The sequence below is a fragment of the Gymnogyps californianus genome, chromosome 12, assembly GCF_018139145.2.
Source record: "Gymnogyps californianus isolate 813 chromosome 12, ASM1813914v2, whole genome shotgun sequence".
In the NCBI taxonomy this organism is placed as follows: domain Eukaryota; kingdom Metazoa; phylum Chordata; class Aves; order Accipitriformes; family Cathartidae; genus Gymnogyps; species Gymnogyps californianus.
Genome location: NC_059482.1, coordinates 20588099 through 20610309, shown reverse-complemented (window position 1 = coordinate 20610309; position 22211 = coordinate 20588099). Strand labels below are relative to the sequence as shown.

The 22211-nt window shown below is 44.7% G+C and overlaps 1 protein-coding gene across 1 annotated transcript in view; it reads right to left on the bottom strand.

Moving 5' to 3' along the window:
- Window positions 1-9619: 9619 nt before the first annotated feature.
- Window positions 9620-22211, bottom strand: part of OSGIN1 (oxidative stress induced growth inhibitor 1) — a 30072-nt gene continuing 17480 nt past the window's right edge. Inside the window, 7 exon segments of the mRNA XM_050904116.1 lie at window positions 9620-11172; window positions 11175-12010; window positions 12699-12753; window positions 12756-12789; window positions 13106-13297; window positions 13607-13743; window positions 16286-16388. Of these exon segments, the coding sequence (XP_050760073.1) occupies window positions 11018-11172; window positions 11175-12010; window positions 12699-12753; window positions 12756-12789; window positions 13106-13297; window positions 13607-13743; window positions 16286-16370 (1494 nt within the window). The 5' untranslated portion in view covers window positions 16371-16388 and the 3' untranslated portion in view covers window positions 9620-11017.

Genomic DNA, 22211 nt, shown 5'->3' with positions numbered 1-22211 from the left:
TCCCATGGTATGGAATACCCCTTTGGCTAGTTCGGGTCAGCTGCCCCGGCCGTGCTCCCTCCCAGCTTCTTGCACACCTGCTTGCTGGCAGAGCATGGGAAACTGAAAAGTCCTTGGCTTAAGATAAGCGCTACTTAGCAACAACTAAAACATCAGTGTGTTATCAACAGTATTCTCACACTAAATCCAAAACACAGCACTGTACCAGCTACTAAGAAGAAAATTAACTCTATCCCAGCTGAAACCAGGACACACCTCCAGCAGATAGATTCTCAGTGTAACGCTCCTGTCCCGTTACATATTCTTTATGGCTGTGAAGCATTTCTAGCTATTAGTCTCAAACATGTAAAAAAAAAATCCAGAGTTGTTTATTTTATAGCATTACAGGGCACACCCTTTAATGGCCACGCAAACATAAATTACATAAAGGCTTTGACTGCAGCAGGGAGATGTGGGTATCCAAAGAACCGCTCCTGAGAGGAGTGGGCACATCTTTGTCCCAAAGAGCCAGCAGGCTGGAGGACACCGGGGCTGTCGGTTTTGGGAGCAGTGGAGTGAGACCAGGAGAGGGCATGAAGCCTGGTGAAAAGCACTCAGGCGCCTGCAGGGCCCCCGAGCAGGGTCAGCCGGGCTGACGTGGCTGCACCAACCGCGTATTGCCGGGACTAATGTTGTTGCTAGGATATTCAGGAATCGGGGAGATAAATTATCGATAGGTGCCGGAGGCATTTGGTTGGAATTACAACTTGCCGCAGGTCACGGTCCTGAACCGGCTGGGGAAAAAGTCCCTGCAGGCAGCCATCTGGGATTTTGGAAAATGGCCATATGGGTGATACTGGCTTACTAACCCATCCCCTTCCCCAGCCCTAGCTTATGGCTCTTACTCATATTCTGTCATGCTGGCAAGCTCTGTGCTGGCAATCACGACACCCCTGACAGCAAAGCTGCCTCCTACACCCCCCGCCACAGTCACCAACGCTCACCTGCCCTGGCAGGCGGCAGAAAAGCACTGGACGCTCCATTTTTAGGGCAAAATACAAAAGCTTTGGCTAACAGAGTAGTCCCATCTGTTTCTGAGTCCACCTGCCAAGAGGAGGTTTTCTCAATGACTTTTGGAGATGGAGTTATGACAACATAACGCCATCATGTATTCATCCTCCTCCTGAATGACTTGCTGCCCATGCTCGATCTCTCGTGATGGTTCACATGCCAACATTATAAACAACTCTCACGGTACAATACGCTTGGGTAACAGCCTGGCCCAGTATCAACCGCAAAATATCTAGAAGCATGGGCAGTGCCCTCCAGCTCTGACAGCCGGATTAGATACTGCCAGGAGGCCGTATTTGGGGCCGTTCCTTCAACAAATAAACAACTATTTCTTTTAATATTTACTGAAACACAAGCACCAGCTTGCGCCAGGAAGTTTTTACGTTTGCAGTCACACTAGGAAGTAAGCTGGCTGGGGAGTGGGGCTCGGCGGTCCCACCCTGAGCAAGCAGGCTGCGATAAGTTCAATACTGCGCTTCCTGAATCAGCATGAAGATGCTTGCCTGTGCCCTGCATTGAAGGGGTTCTGGATGTAACTAAGGTTTATGATAGCCAAAAGCGGAGAAAAGAGCTAGAAAGAAAAAGGCACTTGTGGCTCCCACGAAGGCCGGTTTGAACACACCACCATTACCTGACAGTGAAGCACAGCAAACTATCGGCCCTTCCCAGACTAAAAATACAGCAGGGACCAGCTTCATCCAAGGGCCGCGTGGCGTTGGTGAAGGGCAATTAAGCGTTCCTAGAAAACGTCCGCTTTTAATAAAAAGCAACATCATTCCCCAGCTCCCTGTAATAATCTCACTACTCCCCCTCCACGAATGTGCTGCATTTCTCATCTAAAGGAGAGCAAGAAATACGCAGCCCACGCCCAGCTAGTTTCTGCCTCGGCACCAGCAGGGCTGTACGTGGAAGCAGTCTCCAAAGAGCCATCAGCGGCTGCAGGGCCGGGCACACCAGCACCCTGCACACCACCGCAGTTGCCACCCTCAGATCCTCCAGCCCAAATCCAAGGAAGTTTCCTCAGATAGTTCATTTTCTTCAGGCTTGTCCTCTTTTGGCCTTTTACATCTTTGCTGCCCTGTTAAAGGCTTTCCTTCAGCTCCCCGTTCTGGACAAGCCCTGTTTGCTGAACCAGGCATTGTCCATCGCTAGGACACGTCAAATCCTTCTTATAGATGGGGTGGCTGCCTACCTGTGGCCACTGTAAGGATTTCGAAGACAAAGTTGGCCGGCAGTCAGATTACCTAGGGTGGACTGTTTATTGAGAATGTAATTCCCATTTGTTATTGTAAGAGCTGTCAGAAAAGAAAAAAAAACATTCAGGCGGCAGTTTCAAGGCGTGATCAAATGGACCGCCCTGCTTGTTGAGCTTTTTCCATGTAATGTAAACTTCAAAGTAGTAAGTAATTCATGAAATATCATCCTGACGTATCTGAGTATTAGGGAATCAGAGGAATATGGAAATTATATTTCCATATGGAAAATGCTTAGTATTAGTTCTTTCACCAAGCAGGGCCATTGGGACCTTCTAGCCTCGGAAAGAGTGAGAACTTGAGGCTCAGTCATTCAGCCCTTAACAGAATAAGCACTTTTATCCCACGCATTTCCGCTTCCCTTATCAGTGCAGTACTCAAGGCCTATTGGGACTGCTCACATGAGGAAAGGGGGGAAGATGGTTCATCCACAATGATATTCGACCAGAGTAAGACTTTATTGTTTCAGCTGCGGGATTGCTTTCAAAGCCCTGTAATTTTCTTCACCTAACACTGGGAAAGCAGCACACGCTCTGCTTGCAAACGGGGATCTGCTCCAGCGGAGCCGCATCGCTTCCTCTGCAGCGAGCCGTTTCCCAGCACGTGGACAGAGGGGTATCCATTACATTGTTTAAAGGAAGGGCAAAAAAAGAGCCTTTTGTTGGAAATGGATGTAAAAAAGCGCAAGGAAAGTCACAGGGGACAGGCAGCCTGGGAACCGGCAATTCCAGCTCCCTTTGATTTGCTTTCCTTTGTTTTGGGGTGAGAACATTTCACTTGGCCAGCTCTCGCCCAGCTTCCCCGTTACGTCATATCCAGATTACTCAGTGGATGAGGTATTTGGAGTGTTACATCAGACAGATAACATTTGTTTATATAACTTTATCTTTTTCTCAGACACTTGCTTCTCTATCTTCCTGAAAACTATTTATATAAATATTTATATTGTCAGGAATGTGAACTTACTTATATCAGCCTCAGGATGACAGTCACCTTAACTATAAAATGGTACAAGTGGTTGCTGCAGACCTCCACAGCATTGCCTGGGAACTTTTTTTGCTTCTTACAAACACCAGTTCACCAAAACCAGAATTATGCAGGGGAAGAAACCAGTTCTGATGAAACACAAATCTGGAAATGTCTCTCAGCCTGGAGATGGAAGCGCTAGCCAAAAAGGGAACCAGAAATCCACCCTAAAATCCCAGAGGTTACAGTGTTCACCGCAGTGTCAGAGCACTGCGTCTGAGGCTCTGCTATAAATCCCTGATCGAACACTGGTTTCTGTTTCTGTTTCTAATGAAAAATTTCCACAGGTCTTATTCCACCTCTATGTAAAATGGAAGAGTTTAAAGCTTTTGTTTTCAGGGGAGAAAACCTTCTGACTATTACACACTTGATCAGGTCAATATATCGGAGAGGCTGCGTGCTGCCTGCTTTAACACCCTGCCTTAAGCCATCTTAGTTATACCCCAGCCAGCAATACTGCCAGTTATTCACGCTCCCGAGAAATCTCTTTCGCTTAAACTTCGTGAAAGCGCAATACAGGGGATGAGGTATGTTTTTGCAAATAGGTTACTTCAGGCAGTGTCAATCACATGTAATCCATTCATACGAAATGCCGCCCTTCCCTCTCATGTATCTTATTGCTCATTAATCACCTTAATTTCCTGGGCAGCTGCCAGAGATGCCATGACAAGAGCAGCATTTACAGGAAAGCTGCTCCAGCAACCCCTGTGAAAGGGAGTTTGGCAGAAACTCCAGCAGGTGCTGGAAAGGGCTCAGGGCAAATTTGGATTACAGCTTCTGAGCTTGGAATCAGTGCTCCCACTGCAGCGCCCAGGATGGGCTCTCGCCTTTCCGGCCATGCTGACACCGTCCTTCCCAACCAGCTGCAGGAAAACTTCTGGGGAGTGAATACCCTATATTTCCAGTTTCCCTTTCCTTGCATTTTCCACAAGCAAGGTCAGACCCTGCCAAACCTCTCCCATCCGCACGGCCCCCAGACCCACGCAGACACCCACACGTGCCCTTGGGAGGGCTGCCAGCTCCGGGCAGGGCTGCCACCCACCACCCTCGTGGGAACGAGCCCACAGCACATCCCACCCGCAAAGCTGTTCAGAAGCATCAGCTGTGAAATCCCCCTAGCCCCAAGCCACGACATGTCAGCATCTGCTGCCGCTGCTTCTTTTCCCAGGCTGCGGTTTGATAAAACAGTAAATCCAGCACTGGCATCCCAGCAATCAGATTTAAAAAAAAAGAGGAGAAGAAAAAGAAAACTCAGCTGCCCAGCACAAGGGATTCACATGGCGTAAACTTTCTACCAGCTCAAATTTGCTTAGAAATGACACTGCTAAGTTAACTTTGTGCAACTTGACTCATCGTTCATCTTTTTTGCAGCCACCGTTGCAGCTTGGGAAGACAAACCTCTCACCCCCTCCACGTCACGATGCCCATCACACGTACCCCTTTCCTCCCAGCTGGACGAGGCCATACAGCCCCTGCGTCCCCTTTGGTCCCTGAGCAGGATGCACTGCGAGGCATGGGCTGAATCCGGCACAGCCTGCGGTGCTCCCGGCACTGCAGCCACTGGGGCATCTGCATTCAGCATCCCACCACTTTGTCATTTGCTTGTTTTTGCTAGACCTTAATGTTTAAACTGAAAAGTCCATTTATTACCCCAGAAAAACACCAAGGAACTTTTTTCTGACATACAAATTCCCTGGATTTTTCAGCTGAAAGATCTAGCGGTCAGTTTATTAGCTTTGAAAGCTATCTATGTCTCTGAGACCTCTGCTGACTCGGAGTTACGGTAATACTGGATAACTTGGGTATTAATGCCAAGTTGCAAATGAGATTTGCTCCGCTGGGCCAGCTCTCAAAAAGAATGAATGTTTTGGGCCTGAAACTGTGTCTGTGGTCTCATAAAAAAGAACAGCTCTCCTGGTTTTCTATTTCTTTGCCATTAAAGGAATGATTTCATCCTGCCCTTTGCTTGTCCTCTGGTTAAAGTTTGCCTCCCTGGCAAAAGGTTCAGTGGGCTATAAAAGCACAACTCAAATTTGGAGACTTACCCAATATAATATCCCAAAATCCGCACTTCATCATCAGCAGTAACTTTACACGCTCACAACCCCTGTTGAACCGCCTCTTCATTCCCGGCTTGCAGTTAGCCGCTATTTGACCGAGCAAACCCCCTCTGACCTGGCTCCGGTCTAACAGCGCGGCCAAACCAGCTCTGTTTGCCCCCGGAGATAGCTGGGCTGTAATCAAACACCCCGGCTCGGCCGCCCGCCGTGGGGACTGCAGCACTTTGCAGCTGTGTCCCAGTTCGTAAAGGTGGTTCCTGCAGTTATTTCACCAGCCCCTTTGCTTCCAGTGAGACTGAGATGTGGAAATTCACCTGCGGGGTAAGTATCTTAAATAAATAGTGCTTTCACCTTCCAAACCAGCTTTCCTGGCTGGTGGTGATGTCGGTTATGGAGCAGGGCCCGTGCATGCATGCTGCCTGGCTCGGGATTCCCCTCCTTTCCCTCGTTTCCAGCTTGCTGCGGCATAGCCGTAAAATCAAGCAGAACTGTCAACAGCGCTTCCAAGAAATGAATGTAACCAGCAAAAATTGGTCTGGAAAACAAAATCCATTCTGCTTCCTTCGCAGAAAGTTCACAGGAGCTGCCTGCTCTGCCCCTCCTCAGGCAGGCTCCTGTAAATTGATACATTAGTAGGTCCTGCTTCTCTGAGCCGAGCTTTGTAATATGGGTGCCCATACGGAGCAGAAGGGCACATTCATATGGCCAAAGGCAGAAATGCCGTGAGACATTTTCCCTCCCACGCCGGAGCAGAATCTCTCTGTCTCCAAGCTGCACAGCAGAGGATCCAGGTTTTGCCCTGGCCCTCAGGGCTTGGTCCCCACGGACAGCAAAGGAAATTCTTCCTTGACAGCAGATCTGTGCAGCTTTCCAGGCTCTGGCAGAAGGCAGAGTCCAGCCAACAATAGCAACAAAATTTACGCTCCCTTTTCTTACCCCCCCTCTAGCCAGCAGCTTGCTTCGACCCTCACGGCTTGCTTCAGAGTCCTAGAAGTCAGATGTTTTTCCTTGGAGCCTCCAGGCTTGGTTCCAGCTTGAAACCCCTTCTGCTAGAAGAGCCCCCCCACCATCCACCCCCCAAGTGCCCCCCAGTTACAAGCAGCTTAGCACAACCTCAGGAGCTGTCAGTTAGCAGTGATGTGCTGGCTGCTGGCCTGCCCACAAATATCTATATGTCACAAATAAAGCAGGTTAATTTAAGCCACCAGAGTCTGCAACAATCTGACAGCTCCCTAAGGGTCCTTATAAAGCTAAGACTTAGGCAATCATCGGACTTGCAATATATCGTAATGCTCTGTAGACCTTTTAAATAAAGTGGTCTGGCCAAGATGTGGCTGGATTTAGTCCTGTGCAAAGACAGAAGTGTGGCCAAAAAAAGGGAATTCTGAACAGCCAAAGGGGTTCCCAAGACTATACCACTGAAATAATTTCAATCCAGATGATATGTAAAAAAGATGGCTCTTTTTAAAAAGCGGGTACCCTTCTCTTCATTTAAGAAGTGAAAGCTCACAATGAACATGCTCTGACATCTCGTAAGTCCTTCACCAAAGCAAAAAGTAGAAGCAGTAAGTTTGTACATTAATTGCATAATAAAAGGTACCTGAGTTTAGACTTGTACAGTCAGTTGTGCCACACCCGCAAGCATGTTTGTTTAAAACACATCAGCCTTGACTACAAGGACTCACTAGTGCAATAAAATCAAAAAACCACAGTTCTCTTCTTTTGCCTTGTTGGTAAACTTCAAATCCTTGTTTCTGTTCTGGGTGCATAATTTTCCACTGCTCCTGGCAAGTGCCAGCGGGTCTCAGGAGCTTTTTCTGCAAAGACACAAACTGGGGACCCATCAGTTCAAGGAGGAAACCAAAGGAGGCTGAGAAGCCCTGAAGGACAGAAAACAGGCGCCTGACGTGGAGCCCTTGTTGTGGAGCGATGAACATCACCTCTTAGCAGCAGCCAGAGGTCTGAATAAAAAAAACAAAACCTGCTCTATCCGCACTGAGCAGAGCAGGGAGTTGCTTGAGGCTTCCCAGACTGACCTGCTCCGGTCACTGTGGCTGCAGAAGGTTCCCCCTGGGCAGCATGGAGAGGACACCAAAGGACTTGCAGGGGACAGAGAAACGAAGCAGAGGGGTCTCCAATTTTAAATAGCCAGCTAACTCACCAAGGTAACCTCCCGGCTGGGCCTCACACGCAGCAATGGAAACGGTGGTGAAAGCGTTTAGTATCTCGCCTGACAAAGCGGCGTCACTCCCACCGGTGGCGCGTGATGTGCAGAAGGCCCAGGAGGAGACTATGTTTCTTCCTCGTGATGTGCAGAAGGCCCAGGAGGAGACTATTTTTCTTCCTGGTCCCGTCACATGCTGTAGGTCAAGGTTACAATGCATGGGTGAATCCCACACGTAACAAAGCTGGTATCTGTTGACTCTCATGGCTGATGTTTTGGAACAAGAATTCGTATTTGTCTCCCTGGATACAGAGAACAAATGACAACTTGGATTAGCACCACACAGCCTTGCCCTGAGGACTTGTCATTGTTGATGAGTAAACCACCACCTCTGCTACTGAGATCCTCTGCTTTGACTTCCCTCCAGGGCAGAACGTAGGATATTGCTGGAGTTGGCGTGCCATTTCATCCACTGTCGGTGCCTCTGCGTCTTTCCAGGTTAGTACTGCCAATGGGTTGGCGTACGACGATGGCGCGCTCCATACCAACTTCTGCCACATGGGTCGTGTGCATGGGACTTCATCTGGATCTCCGGCTAATTGTGCGGATCAGTTGTGAAAAACCACTTCCCTTTCCAGTCCTACCCAGGGCAGGCAATCAGCTCATCCCTCTGGGGCAAGAAAGCCAGCTATTTAAAACACGGTCACTCAAGCTCGCCCAACACAGGCACAGGTTGCTACCCTAGTTAGGAGCTCCCAGTGCAGGGCAAATTAGAACACCATAACGCAATATGGGATACAGGAATGATCAGCACAAACACTGACTTTGACCTCAGTGACGGGAAGAGCAGCGTTTCACTTGACACCAATCTCAGGCCCTTATTCCCAGCACACTCTGATGCCCCTTGGATTTTTAAGATGCCCTTTGGCTTCTGTTCTCTGCTTCATTTGCTTTTGATGCAGGAATTTGAGACCTAGCCAAAAATGGTATTTTTAGAAAGGTGAACATTGATCACTTTTTTTTTTCTAGCAAAGGTCAGCTGCAGGAGAAAAACACAATCCTGCACTGCTTGGGACGTAAGCTCCTAAGAGGCACATAAAGCAGGGTGACAGGAATATCAGCTCATCTCTCCTGGGGAGTACCAAAAACCTGTAAGATGGCACAGGACCACGTTACTTATACTCAGGAATCCCCATATTGCCAGGATAACAGATTCAGGGGAAAAACTACCACCTCATTTAGAGCAATGCTGCCAAAGAGAGCCCTGGGGGCATTACCACCCCTCTGGCCAGTGAGCAATTACACAGACCAGTAAACTCATCCACATCACACTTCTGTGCCCACAAAATCCTGAGGGCCCTCCCGTCTCAGCCTTCAGAGAAGAATGAGGATTGGTGTTCTAACACATTGAGCCACACTCTTCTCAGAGCTGTGCAGTAAAAAAAAAAAAAAAAAAAGGCAGTAGATAAGCTGCAATAGGGACACTTCAACTAGTTAAGAAAATACCCAATGAGAATTCTCAACAAAGGTGGTTAAATGTTGAATGGGGCAATCAAGCGTTGATAGTGCAATCTCCATCCTGGGAGATGGGGAAAGCTTTCCCCAATAAGGCACTGAGCAACCAGGTCTAACTTCAAAGCTTGCCCTGTTTTAGTGGGGTTGGACCAGAGACCTTCAAATGTCCCTTCTGATCTGAACTGTCTTATTGACTTACTGGATTAGGCCCTGATTTGGGATTTTTCAGGACAGAAGAAGACAGTAGGTAACAGGAAAGAGGTCTAAGATCCCCTAGGCAAGAACATGCTTGGCAAATAGCTTGGTTTGGTATTGTGTTTTAGCCTCACAAGAGATAGGCACTGCCAAAGCACTCTACAAGGGTTCTCCATCCTACCGGAAAGAGGAAGATACACAGAAAGCAAATCCATAGTGTTGTGCTCCTAGGGAGTGGAAAGAAGCAGGATTTAGCAGGCACAAACCACAGCCTGGTGCTTGCCAGGAAGCTGATGAACAGTTCATTAGATCTTCACTGGGTCAGAGATTCAGTCAGAGTTAAAAACACACACAGATTAAGTCTGAAATCACTTTATTGAAAAGTCTCATACAAGACTAGTCAGTGGCAAAAATATTCAAGTGTGAATTATTTTTATACAGCAACACCACAGACAAGCTCCTTACACATCTCAACTTGAGGCTGATTCATTTACAAACAGCCACTGTCTCCACATACTCAGCTTTCCAGAGACACGTGCAGGACCCTGTCATGTCAGTGAGTTTCAGTGCAGCACAGGGAGCAGAGTCTGTCATTACATCAAATAAGATTAGCTATGACTGATTTTTTCCTGCGAGAGGTATGAAAGGCCCTGTAGGTCTGCTGAGAATGCTGTTTGCAACATAAGGCATCATTCCCACCCACCCCGGCTCATTCAAAACACCGACTGAAAGCCTGCAACAAAATATTTTGCCAATAAAAATCTTTTAGAAAACTAGTATAAAAAAATTGCTATATATAGCATAAAACTATCAAAAAGTGACTGTGCCAATTTGCCCTTTACACAAATACTATTCTTTAAAAAAAATTACATTAGAAATTCACACAATATATAACATATTGCATCTTTCTGAACGACTCTGTGCAGCAGGAGCCCCATGCAGTACCTGGGCAGTTACAAGACAGACCAGTAGCTCCCCTTTAGTTCTGCTGTCTCTACAGCAGCTGCCAAGAATTTGGCTATCACAGTTTAAGGATTTAGAAAGTAGAAAACTGCAAGATGGCAAACCAAGCGTTTGTAAATCAGTACCATTCCTTCTCAAGAAGGAGAAAACACCATCACAGGGATCTCGATTAAAAAGATATCACATTGTTGCTGGTGTCAGTGAGACAGTTTTGACTGTTTCTATGTCAGTTTTTATTTGCAGAGTACTACTTCATGTGCCAGAGAGGTACCTGCAGCATCTTTCAGTGATTTCTGGTCTAAAAAGAACACACAGCCGAGCCACAGGAGCAAATAAAACCATGTCAGCTTACTTTGTTTCATGAAAAAACACTGTAGAACACTGACAGACACAGGGTTGTCAGCCTGCTGTCTGGAAATAATTAACATGGATTGTTCCCTAATTCAGTTTTCAGCAACCTGGAATGTGTTACATAGAAGAGCAATCACTATCTTGCCCCCTACTTTTCCAGGCACAAGATTCAAAGCCCCTGCGGCCTTCATGCACAGCTATGCAGGAAAGGAGCTGAATCCCCAGGGACTGAAGGTACTGCTGTGTGTGAAACCCGCTCTGTATTTGGTGACTTAATCTTCTCAAATAACTCTGCAAGAACTTAGTAACTCTCTGCATAACCTTGGAGAATACCAGGGGTAGGCTTTACCTTTGAGGATGTACAAATCAGAGTACTTGCTTCTCTAAGAAAACAGCAGTAACCCATTCAGACACAGTTAGTATAGGGATTTTTTTTTTTGTTAGGGGGGATTTTTGTTTGCTTTCTTTAACAGAGAGCTGGCAACAGCCAGAGCCCCTCCCTGTACAAAGCGTACAAAGTTATCTCCTGCTAGAGGTCCTAGAGCATAAAGCCCTTTCTCCTGAGTGCATTCATAGGTGAATGGGTCAACATCTATGGATTCCTCTTTGGATTGACTGGTTGGTCACTGTCCATTGCCAAGTCAATGCCATTATTTGGCAGAAAGGAGAGATTGGGATTTGAGCCAGTTAGAACAAGAGCCATGGAAATTTTATAAACTTTCTGGTAGCCATTCTTGTCTTGAAAGATACATTTCTTGTCCTTGCCGAAGGATAGCACATGATGTTCAGGAAGGCTAACATAACACTCATAGGGCCCAGCACAAGCAGCTGACTGTTCTTTCATCATCTGATGGACTTTGTGGTATTCAGGGTACATCATTTTGGGGAGCTGGTTAAAAATAAGACCCGGATCACTGACGCGTCTCCGAAAAACATGGATTACTGGAATATTGCAATGGTGAGCAAAGAGAATCGCATCAGCAGCTGTCAGACCAGCCCCTACAATCAAGACTGGATCTGACATGATGCCAATGCTGTTGCTCTTCACTGCTTCCTCTAGGGCAGACAGCTGGTGATGGACATAGGAAAGGTTCTCTCCCTTGACCCCAAGCCAAGTAGGACTATCGTATGTTCCTGTAGCTAAGACCACATTCTCTGCATAGATGGAGAAGGTCTCTTTATCACCTTTCACAGTTTTGAAAAATCCATCCACCTGAAAGACCTCCGCACTTTTCTCATTGAAGTTCCAGAGTGAGTCACTATTCTCCTGCAGATCTTTCTGTGTGTGGTTGGAGATGCTCTCTGCACTCACTTTCCTCACAGAGGTCACAACAGTACCACATCTGAAATTCTTCTGCAGTCCTTTCTTCATCACATAGTGTTGGTAATATTGAGCAATGTCTTCTGCTGTGGCTCTATTGTTTCTGAGGCCTCTGTAATATAGTACAAACAAAGGTCAAGCAGCAGTTAAGTAAGAGACTGGAATTTCTCCCCTTTTCCACTGAATGTACCCTAGAGCCATCTATCTTGGCACTACCAGACAAGACTTATCTAGTTTCCCTGACTTCAGCAAAGTTATTCCTGGTATATAGAGCTAACTTTCAGGTCCACAAGCTGTTGGACAGAGGCAGCTTTCTCTAGCATGGATCCCATCCCTAAGAACATGGTTGCTCATTTATGCCTTCCTCTCACATCTTGCTTCCATTCCATTTTTAACTTCTGGACTTTTAAGATTAATTGTTACACATCTCAAGAGCAGAAGCACCTCAGAGACTGCACAGTAGCTGAGCTGATTATACTTGTCATTAGGGACAGCAGCAGTAGACACAGAAGTCAGATGACCATGCCTTTTCCAAGCATTATTCAGAACTCATGGTCACTGTGATCCATCTCCCCAGTGGGTCTTGAGAAGGACACATTCCAAGCAGCACTGCAACTTTACCTGAATCACTGAACACAGAATGGACTTTTACTGGGGGGTAGGAGGGTGTCCTTTCTCTCACTAGAATCATCCATAACAGATGGGTAGCTACATTCAAAAGTCCACTCTACTCCAGGTTCCCAAATAACCTCCCAAACAAACAAGGATGTTTGCAAATAATCACACCATAGATACCTTACCTTCTCTTTTGCTTTAGCCAGTCTTTAAACGGGAGATCTGGGAGTCCCATCCATTCCCTCTGCTCAGGGTAACCATAGAGCCCTCAATCGACTGGAACAAGAAACACACATTAAATAACTGAAGGTCATTTTACTAAGAAGTTAAATGCAATTTTGTCATGTTTCAATATGGCACAGATCATGAAATCAGTGATTTCCTCTGATCTGCTTTCATGGATGAAACCATCCATGTTCTCCAAAAAGAACAATAGACTGGAAATATAAATGCTTCTCATGCTTTTTTTTTTCCCCTTTTAAACTTTTGCTTGTCTATATATATAAAAATCAAACACGGCTGACTGGCCAGTCAACACATTTGGCTATCTTACAACATGCAGACCTAAGCAGTTAGGCTTCAATTCACATACATGCCAGGCACCTCCAGGAGCGTTTCTGCCAAGGACCAGGTGGGGGACAGCTCTGTTGGTCTCGTGCCACCAAGTGAGGACAGATTCCGCTGTTCCACCAAAGTCTGTGTCTGGACGCTGAAGAGTATCAAACAGAAGAGCCACAGGGCTGTGGGATCGTCCCTCCAAGCCTTCAGACAGATACTCCAAATCCTAAAGAGAGGCAGATCAGATGCTCAAAATGCATGTCCTGCCAGGCAGCAGGCTGCTTGTTACTCCAGTATTGCCAATCAGTGGTTTTGGTGTTCTGTGAAGCTCATTTACTGGCACACAGACCCTGTTATTGCCACGGATCTTAGCAGCAATGCTGGCACTTCATACAAGGGAGATCTGGACAACTAAAAGTACTTTGCTTAAGCCTCATACTGTCTGTGTACTTTGAAAATTCAAACGAGGCTATGACTTATAATATACCCCTAGGATGCTTTACTGTGATGTTATACTCTTTCTCTTTACACGAACCTGGTCCAAAATGGAGACGTCTGGTGCCTCTTCCAGTTTCCTCTGAAGAATGGGATGAGGATGAAGAGAGTCTCTTTTGAAGTAAGGGACGTAGCCTGACAGCAAATATGAAAGACAGATTCCTGAAGGTCCATTCCCTAAAAAGACACAATGGAGAAGAATTTATACTCCTGCAGACAGAGCAGCCCTTTGAGCAGTGTTTCTAATATCCAGATCAATTCAAAGGATATGACACTGCTGTGGATACAGGGGACTTTCTGTTCCAGGTTGACCACTGACCTATTGGATGGAGTTGGGGAAGTCATTTTACCCTCATACGTCCCCTTCTCCTCCTCAGTTGCATCTATTTGCATTGCAAGGTCTTCAGAACTTGCTGAAAAGTCATTGGGTTAAACAAGCCAGAGGTTAACCTCACCTGAAGCTTGAAGTCTCTAGCATGCTGATGAATTGAGTTATTGCTCATTAACTTCTTTAAAGGTTTAGAAACTGGTCACACACTGAGTGAGGGCCTCAGCTCTCCAGGATGCACATTTCACACCAGTGCAGAGTAGTTCATTGTGCACAGGATACAGAGCAAGTCCAGAAAAGAGAGTGACTAGTGAAGTGAAGGGGAAACAGCTCTGCTCAGTAAGAAATCCCATCTAATAAGGGACATCTGGCAACAGCAGTTCTGACTAACAGGTCTTGAGGACACTTTCAAATGGGAACCAGCCCTACCATGGTACTGCAGGCAGTGTGTTAAGAAAAAAAGGCTCTCTGCCATGCCAAGACAACCCCCCAGAATACAGAACTTGGAACAGATTGCTGGATGAGTGAACTCCTCCTGCTGACCACCCAACAGCCAGTGGAAAAACTTGATATATGTGACTCCAAAGCCTAGTGAGAGTAGCCTGTGGAAAGTTTTCACATGGCTGTTCTCCAGCACATTTAATATTTTACAGTGTCTGCATAACTAGGTGTCAGCCTCTCTGGCTGCTCAGGCTTTGCCGCTCACTAGTATGTGACTAACCACCATTACATAATGCAGTGACGATGCAGGGGAGGAGAGCTGAAGTGACACAGTAGCCTGTGTTGACACAGTGCCCGTGCTGCATGTGTGAGCGACTGGAGTAAAGGCTCCTTCTCGGGGATTTGAGATAGAGGGAGGCTCAGGCTGTAAAGCTAAGCGAGCTGAGCTATGTGAAGGGCAGCACATGCCACAGCTGGGGCCAAAGTCTGCTGTGCTGAGCAAGGACCAGCAGCTGCAGGTCAGCATTTGGAATATTCCGCTTGCAGGAAAGTTATCCAAATCCAACAGCAACAGAAATTAAAAGCAAACTAAACTGCAGCTATAGTAAAATACAACACTTCCCAGGTTACTACTTTGCTTTAGGAAGTACAAGGAGGTACCCTAAGCCAAACTTAATCACTTGAGTGCACACCACTCAGCAACACACACAGAGGATTTACTGAACCACATGTAAGTTTGACATGGATGGTCACAAGTACAGCTGCCTCTGGGGCTCAAAATATTCTAGAAAAGTAACTGCTTTCATGAGGCTGCCAGCACAGCGGAGGGAGCCCGCAGCCTTCCTACTTCCTCCTGGGGAAGCAGCTGGAACCTGCGTGCAATGTCCAGCTGCCGTGAAACAGCTGAGCTGCTTCAGTCCAACAGTCTCCTCAGAGTGCACATCTTCACACTGGTGCTTTTGAGGCTTTAGTGACATCTCCACACTGGATCCCTGTATAGGTGCACTAGGGATGTACCAAAATATCCTCCCTCCCACCTAAAGACTTGTACAACTGGGCAACACAAAGTCACTCTCAGACTAGAACCTGCTGGTAGTAGTGTCCTTGTCAAACTTGGGGTTAGCAAGGATGAAGTGTGATTTATGCAGTGCACTAATTTTGGACTAGCTCTCTTGGGTGCTACAAATTAAATGACAGATAAGGAAGGAACCCAGCTCTACAAGGCATTTAAACACATGCTCAGATGAACAGGGTCCAACACCTGCGCTCAAGCACAGCTCATGATCAGTCACAGAGGGGAAGGCACTGACATCACTATTTGTGCTTTGCTCCAAGAATCACCTCACATTACAAAGCTCCCCTCTTGCAAGGGAGACAAGACAGTTACTACATAACCTGTTTTCTAAACTGGTAGAAAATCCACAGCTTTTTACCATTCTATTAATTCTGTACAAAATCAGTGTAGCTGACTCGCTTTTTAAAAGAAATCTGTGGAAAAATTTCAAGAAACTTCAACAGCATCTGCAGCACTTTCTAAACACACACAATGGGGAAAAAAGATCACACAAACCCACCTCCAGTTCAAGCACTACAGATAATCACTTCACAGCAAGTTGATTAACTATCTGTAGTGAAAAGGTTTCAAAGCTTTTTAAATATCCAACAGAGAAAAAACAGGTCCAGCTTATCTGATGCCCAAGAGGTTACCAATTTTACTATTAAAAAAGAGGTATGTGGTTTAGTTTTTCAAATACCTGGTTCCCTACTTCCCACAACTCTTAGTGGTCTTTCTCTTAGTACTAGAGAAAGTTTGACTGTGAGGGAAAGGATGTAGAAACAGTGGTCAGGCATTTCTAGTTTGAGTAAGAACACATGAAACAAAAGCTGAAGACAGCAAGTCCAAAGCAACAGCACGAGAGAACACAGTAATGTTGGCAGGAGAAAGCTTACCTATGATCACAACAGGCAGTGGCTTGAACCCACTCTTATTTGGGGGTCTGGTCAATAATGCATACATCTTCCTGTCTGGAAGCATTTAGGTTCTAGAGTCTACCTGTTAAAACAAGTAAGTTTTGAATTATTTGCTTTTTTTGACAAAAAAAACCCATGACTTTCTACAGCCCACCAACCCAGGTTGATCTAAAGTATTATCCTTGCATTGCAGACCATCACGTCACACTTCCACACTCAGGACAGGCCTGCTTATGTTTTTCTCCTCCTGCCTCCAAAACCAAAGGATGATTCCCTGATTATACACCAAAAAAAAAAAAAAGGGAAAGAACCCTTATCTTCCTCTTCCACACATGAATTCCAGTCCCTCCAGAACGGCTGGCAACTTTGGTAACCCTCTCACTACAGTAACTGAAGTGTTGCAGCTCGTTAATGAAAACTTCACTTCTGCCTATACTGTGTAGAAAATTGTCATAATTATCATGAACGCTTCATACTTTTTAAAGCAAATTGTGCATTTACTGATAAGTAGAGCAAACCTCACTCAAGACTTCTGCCCAAAGGCTGGAAATCTCCTGGCTGCATTTTCAAATATGTACCATTCCATCACTACAGGGTTTTTTGAGAAGTGCTAGTTTAGTTCCTGAACCTTCTTTCTTAATTTTCCAGAAAATAGAGAGTTCTAGGTCTGAACAAGTAAATAACAACAAGTCTTTAAACAAACTATACATCATAATTATCTTGGAGACTAAGGTGTCACTAGAGTGGAATCTACAAAACTAATCTAATCATTATGCAGATATTCAATGAACAGTGAATCAAAGTTTTTTGCCATTCCTGCAGGAATCCTACCATGTCAAATAATGACTACTTTAGTTTTGCAGGGAATTCGACTATACCGTCACTAATCTAGAGAAGTTAAGTTATTTTTACCACAATAAACATGAGATTTTTGAAATTCAGCATAAGCTTTAAAGTTATTCTACAGAGAATACAGTCTTTTATAAAAAGATTATTCTCATTTTGGAAAGCTAAGTAAAAATCCACTGAATGGCATGACTTTGTTCAGTAGGGCACGCTCTCCACACCCTTTTCAAGTGCAGAAAGATCTTTGGCAAGCACACAGCACACTTCCATAAGGTCTGGCACATCACTGCCGTTGACACAGGTATTGCAGCAAATGTCATCCTACAAGCGTAATGCTCCACTTTAAGCTTGACATTTACATCACCAGCAACTACAGTAATGCTGTAAGACCCTGGTGATTGAATGAGCAGCCAGAAAACCACAGGTGAGTTTAGGATTTGTAGAATCCCAGGCTTCAGGAGGAGTCTTGTAAGTGCATCTGCCTGCAAGGATGTGGCAATGCTCATATACACCAATATACAGCCATCGCTGGGCTAGACAGAGCTATTCCAAGAGGACTGGGTTCATCCAAGTAAAGAGGCACATAAGGCTTACAAGCTGAATTCAAAGTGAGCAGCTTTGTCCAAATTTTTGGATCACAGTTTAGTAACGCTTACTGGTTGCCTATTACCACTTAACTAAGCATTAACCTAAGACTCTCATGCATTTTGCCTGACAGGGCAAGAACCACTTAAAAGACATAACAGCCATGCTTTCTGATTTAAGTCATTTCAAGCATCTAGCTTTGAAGAGAGTTGGATTTCAAGGAAACTTAGGTTCCCAGTTTAATTGAGACTCAAAGGTAGATGCACACACTACAGAAGATGAACACTTCAGTGTGTTGCGTCCATACCGAGGCAGGCATCAACCCCTTAAGGCATATTTAACCCAACTCTGGTAGCTGCAGGAGCACAGCCTAACTGCCCAAGTATCTCCCCAGCCTTTCGGGTAGGTTCTACCACATGAACCAAAACCTGCACCACCTTCAGTAGACTGTTGTGTAAATTTACCCCCAAATAATTCCCTATCACAAAGCTCCAGAGTTGCAATTGGTAGAATTCAGCACTAGCACCTGGGATGGCCAGAGACACCAAAAGAACAGGACACTGGTGTGACCAGTAAGGTATTCCCCTCAAACCAGCTAAATCACAGTTGCTATCTGAAGGTTAGCAGAGGTTTCTTCTCCATAGTAACAAATAAATCCCTCTCCATGGCTGTACTACACAAGAATACAAGTTCCTACTAATTTTTCCTTACACAGAGTGCACATCTTATTTCTGTGAAACTATTGAGAGTCTGGAAGAAGGAAGCAAGATCTCTGGAAGCAATCTTCCAGGTTTCTGCTCCATAGCACTCTGCAGCAGCATGCACAGAAAGACTGTATGCACTCTGTAGACAGTGGTAACCCAGCAACATCCGTGGGATTTTTGCTGGAAGCAAGGACTGCTGAACCAACCCAATACAGCATATGGCAACAGTTCCAGGAGAGCAGCAAAGCCAGGATATAAATAACAAGCCTGCAAGCCCGTTTGTAAGACTTGGGCGCAAAGTCATGCCGTTGTGTGCCAGCATTTTTCTGGGGGAGCCTGAAGGGGACAAAAAAGGCACAAGACAGTAGAAGTCAGCCTGGCAGTCCTGTTTGGTTTTTTTTTAGAGGAAGGTTGCCTTGGCTCCTGGCCATTGCACTATGCCACCCTACCACACCCTGATAGAGAATAAAGCCAGCAGCTGCAGGCTCAGTGATAACGCTCTCCTCATTTCACCCTCCTCCTCCTCCATTCTGTACCTTCTGACAGATGAAAAAGGAGCATTTGCTGGAATTAAACCAAACCTTAATGGCTAGAGGAGCATAATTGTTAGTCTGATGAAATTACTAGATCCATGCACACACATGACCATTTTTAGCCATGGTTTTATTCAGGATCTGGGTTCACAAAAAACCCATAATGACCATTTTAGTGCTATGCACTTTGTTTCCTGAAGTTTTGACACTGGACAATTCTATCAACACAAGATTAACCATCAGAGATACCTCTGTTTATCCTAGTATGTCTCTCCAAATGGGAGAGGTCCCTTCCACATCCTATAGCTGCCATCTCTGTAATTCATAGTTAATAATTCTTCTTTTTAAGTAGAAAGTGAACCAGATGCTGAACCTGTTTATAACTATTCCCATCCTATAGGCTAAATGTTTGACTTCTGGGGGTAAAACTGAGCTCAGAGCATCTCAGGCATTTCAGTTCCAGGCCAAACGTTCACTTTTCCTGCCATTAGAAGTAAAGGTGGATTATTTTAAAATTTTTTTTTTTGGCAATCTTAGAATCAAGGGACCACATATACCTTGATAACCTGTACAGCTAATGCAGTGTAGCAGATGAAAGCCTGTTCTTGCAGAGGCTATTGGAAAGCATACAGGACATTGAAATTCATTTCAAATCTATACAGAACTAGTTAGCAGCAAGAGAAAGCCTGAGCTAGCAAGAAACCCAAGACTGCTCTTCTCACCCTCCTTTTATGTAAAGTAGGCTGCTGGGCACTCACACCTAGTCAGCTTAGTGACACTGATCCCCATTTTGGCTCCTGCTTTAGGCTTCCTACTTTAAATGAGTGTCTCTTTCCTCCTCTTCATTTGGGAGCATGCTGCAAGCTCCACAATTTATCTCCTTGCTGCTTCCAAAGTATTTCAGTGTCTATGTGATGTTACATAATTGTTCTGGCTTGGAAAAGCACCCAGCTCATTCTGGGCCAAACTCTGCATACCTTCCCAACACAGCCTTAAGCATAGACAGACTATAACTCAAAGTTGGTCAGTGTGGCCCCTAGTAGTTCCAGGCTGCACAACTGAAACAGGTTTTAGGTGAATAAAAGAAAAAGAAAGCAAAGATGCATTTAGCAAGACAGTGACACTAAGTGATCTTCAGCAGAAATAAAAAGCCAAGTTACATCAGCTATATGCAAGTAGCTCTCCCTATAACATCAATGAGAATTTTGCTCAAGTAAGGACCACCAAGTATGGCCTGTACAGCACATGGGGAGAGTTCCAGAGAGCAGTACAATCAGTATATAAATAATGGAAGAGCCTGAAAGAGATACCATGACACTCAGGTTTAAACAAGAACAATTCTAACACAAATGCAATAGTTTCCTTCAGCTTCATTTCTTCATCAACCGATTCATTTCAGCAGTTTTTAAAGTTTAATTCATTAGTGCTTTTTAAAAAAAGCAGAAATCTCAATAGCTTTTACATTTTATACTTTCCTACAAGTTTCAAAAGTTTGTTTACCCACCCCAACCCTTGCATTATCACTCTTCCATGCCAGGCCAGTTACCCCACAAACACAATTAAAGTATGTGGAAAAAATTCAACTTTATGGCACATAGCAATAATACCTTTCTAAACACACCCCGTGATACTCAGAAAGCAATGTTACAGTATGCCAGACAGAGCTCTCTACATTTACTTACAGCCTTCTTACCTTTAGCAGCAGGTCTGATAAGAAGCGGGATCTTTATGAAAATGCCTGTACAGGCAGGAAAGCCAACCAAACTACAAGCCTTGAATCCCGTCTCTGCTCTAAGACAGCTGTTTAAATATAGTAGGCTACCAGCACTAAGAGAGGAGAGGAGGAGCTGAAGTGAATGGAGGCGGAGCAAGGAAAATACTTATAAGCATGAGTCAGCAGGAATCTTTCCCTTCCCATCTTGTGAATGAATGATTTAGTGGTCTTCCTTAGTAATGTTCAGCTGACTACAGGACTACAGCAAAAGTAGGCTTATAGGAGCCATGCATGGCAGAAGTCCTGCACTGAACAAGTATCTTCATTTGTTAACCCTCAGGGCAAATTAAAACCTGAGACTTCATAAAATGCAATGCTTCCTGTGGCAGAACTGGGTTTTTCCTCTGTATTTAAAAGAAAAACTGCTAGTTACAATTACAGGTGGGAATAAGAGTGATAGGATAACACTGCATGCTTGCTTTAAAACTAGTGATCTTTTTGGCCACAAACGGACAAGAAAATGTGATTACTTTCTTCCTACTTTGGACAGTTTGTGGTTTTAGTTTCACCTTATTATTATATCACAGATATAGTGGGTCTGAAAATATAGACTTCAGTTTATATTTTTTTCTTCAGTGAGATAAAGTCCTATAAGCCTGTTGCACAGTAGCAGTAAAATGAGTGAGACTACTTCCTGTAAAACTTAAAACATACCAGGATTTTCATCCAAGGTATCTTACTCAATTCAGTGGACCAATCGATCAAGCTTGCTAAATTTAAAGTGCCCTTAACAAACGAAATAAATTTGTGCCAAAATGTTCAGTTGAAGTCGTAAGTGCAGCATATTTTTATCTCTGAGGCCATCTATTTTGAAACTACAATCTCCAGTGAATCAGGAGGACTGCTGATACCCAGCTGAGATGCATACTTTCAACCATGTGATATAAAAAACAGTTTATGAGAAGGACTTCTATACTCTCATGACCCACATCAAAGTAGGATGCTTCATAATCTATTTTTAATTCCACCAGAATAAGTTGTTTTAATAAATATGAAGCCACTGTTTCACTTAAAATTTAGCTAACAGTGATCCTTCTGAAAATCTGACTCAGTAAATACCTGTCAGACTGAGGGGTGGTTTTTTTAAGGTCTCTTTCAAGTTGTCTGGGCCTTTATCCAACATAGCATTTGCACAGAGCTCTTAAACTCATACTGATTTTTTGACAGGAGCAAAGGCTTTTATATGCATTATTCAGATATTTATTGGTAGGTAACAAATGTATCCGTATCAGTCAAGGAAAAATTAAGCTTCCAGAGAAACTAAGGCATTTGTTTGGTTAGGTGATTTAAGACTGTCCTGTTACTAGGTTTTTCAAAAACTATCTTCAATATATTGCAGTGTTGCATGTCAAACATTTTAGAACAAAGATGTTCAATTCCATACTTGCTCATAGCATAGATACAAGAGGAAACCATATGATTGTTTGGCAGGCTTTATAAGCAGTAAAAGCAGGAATACTTCC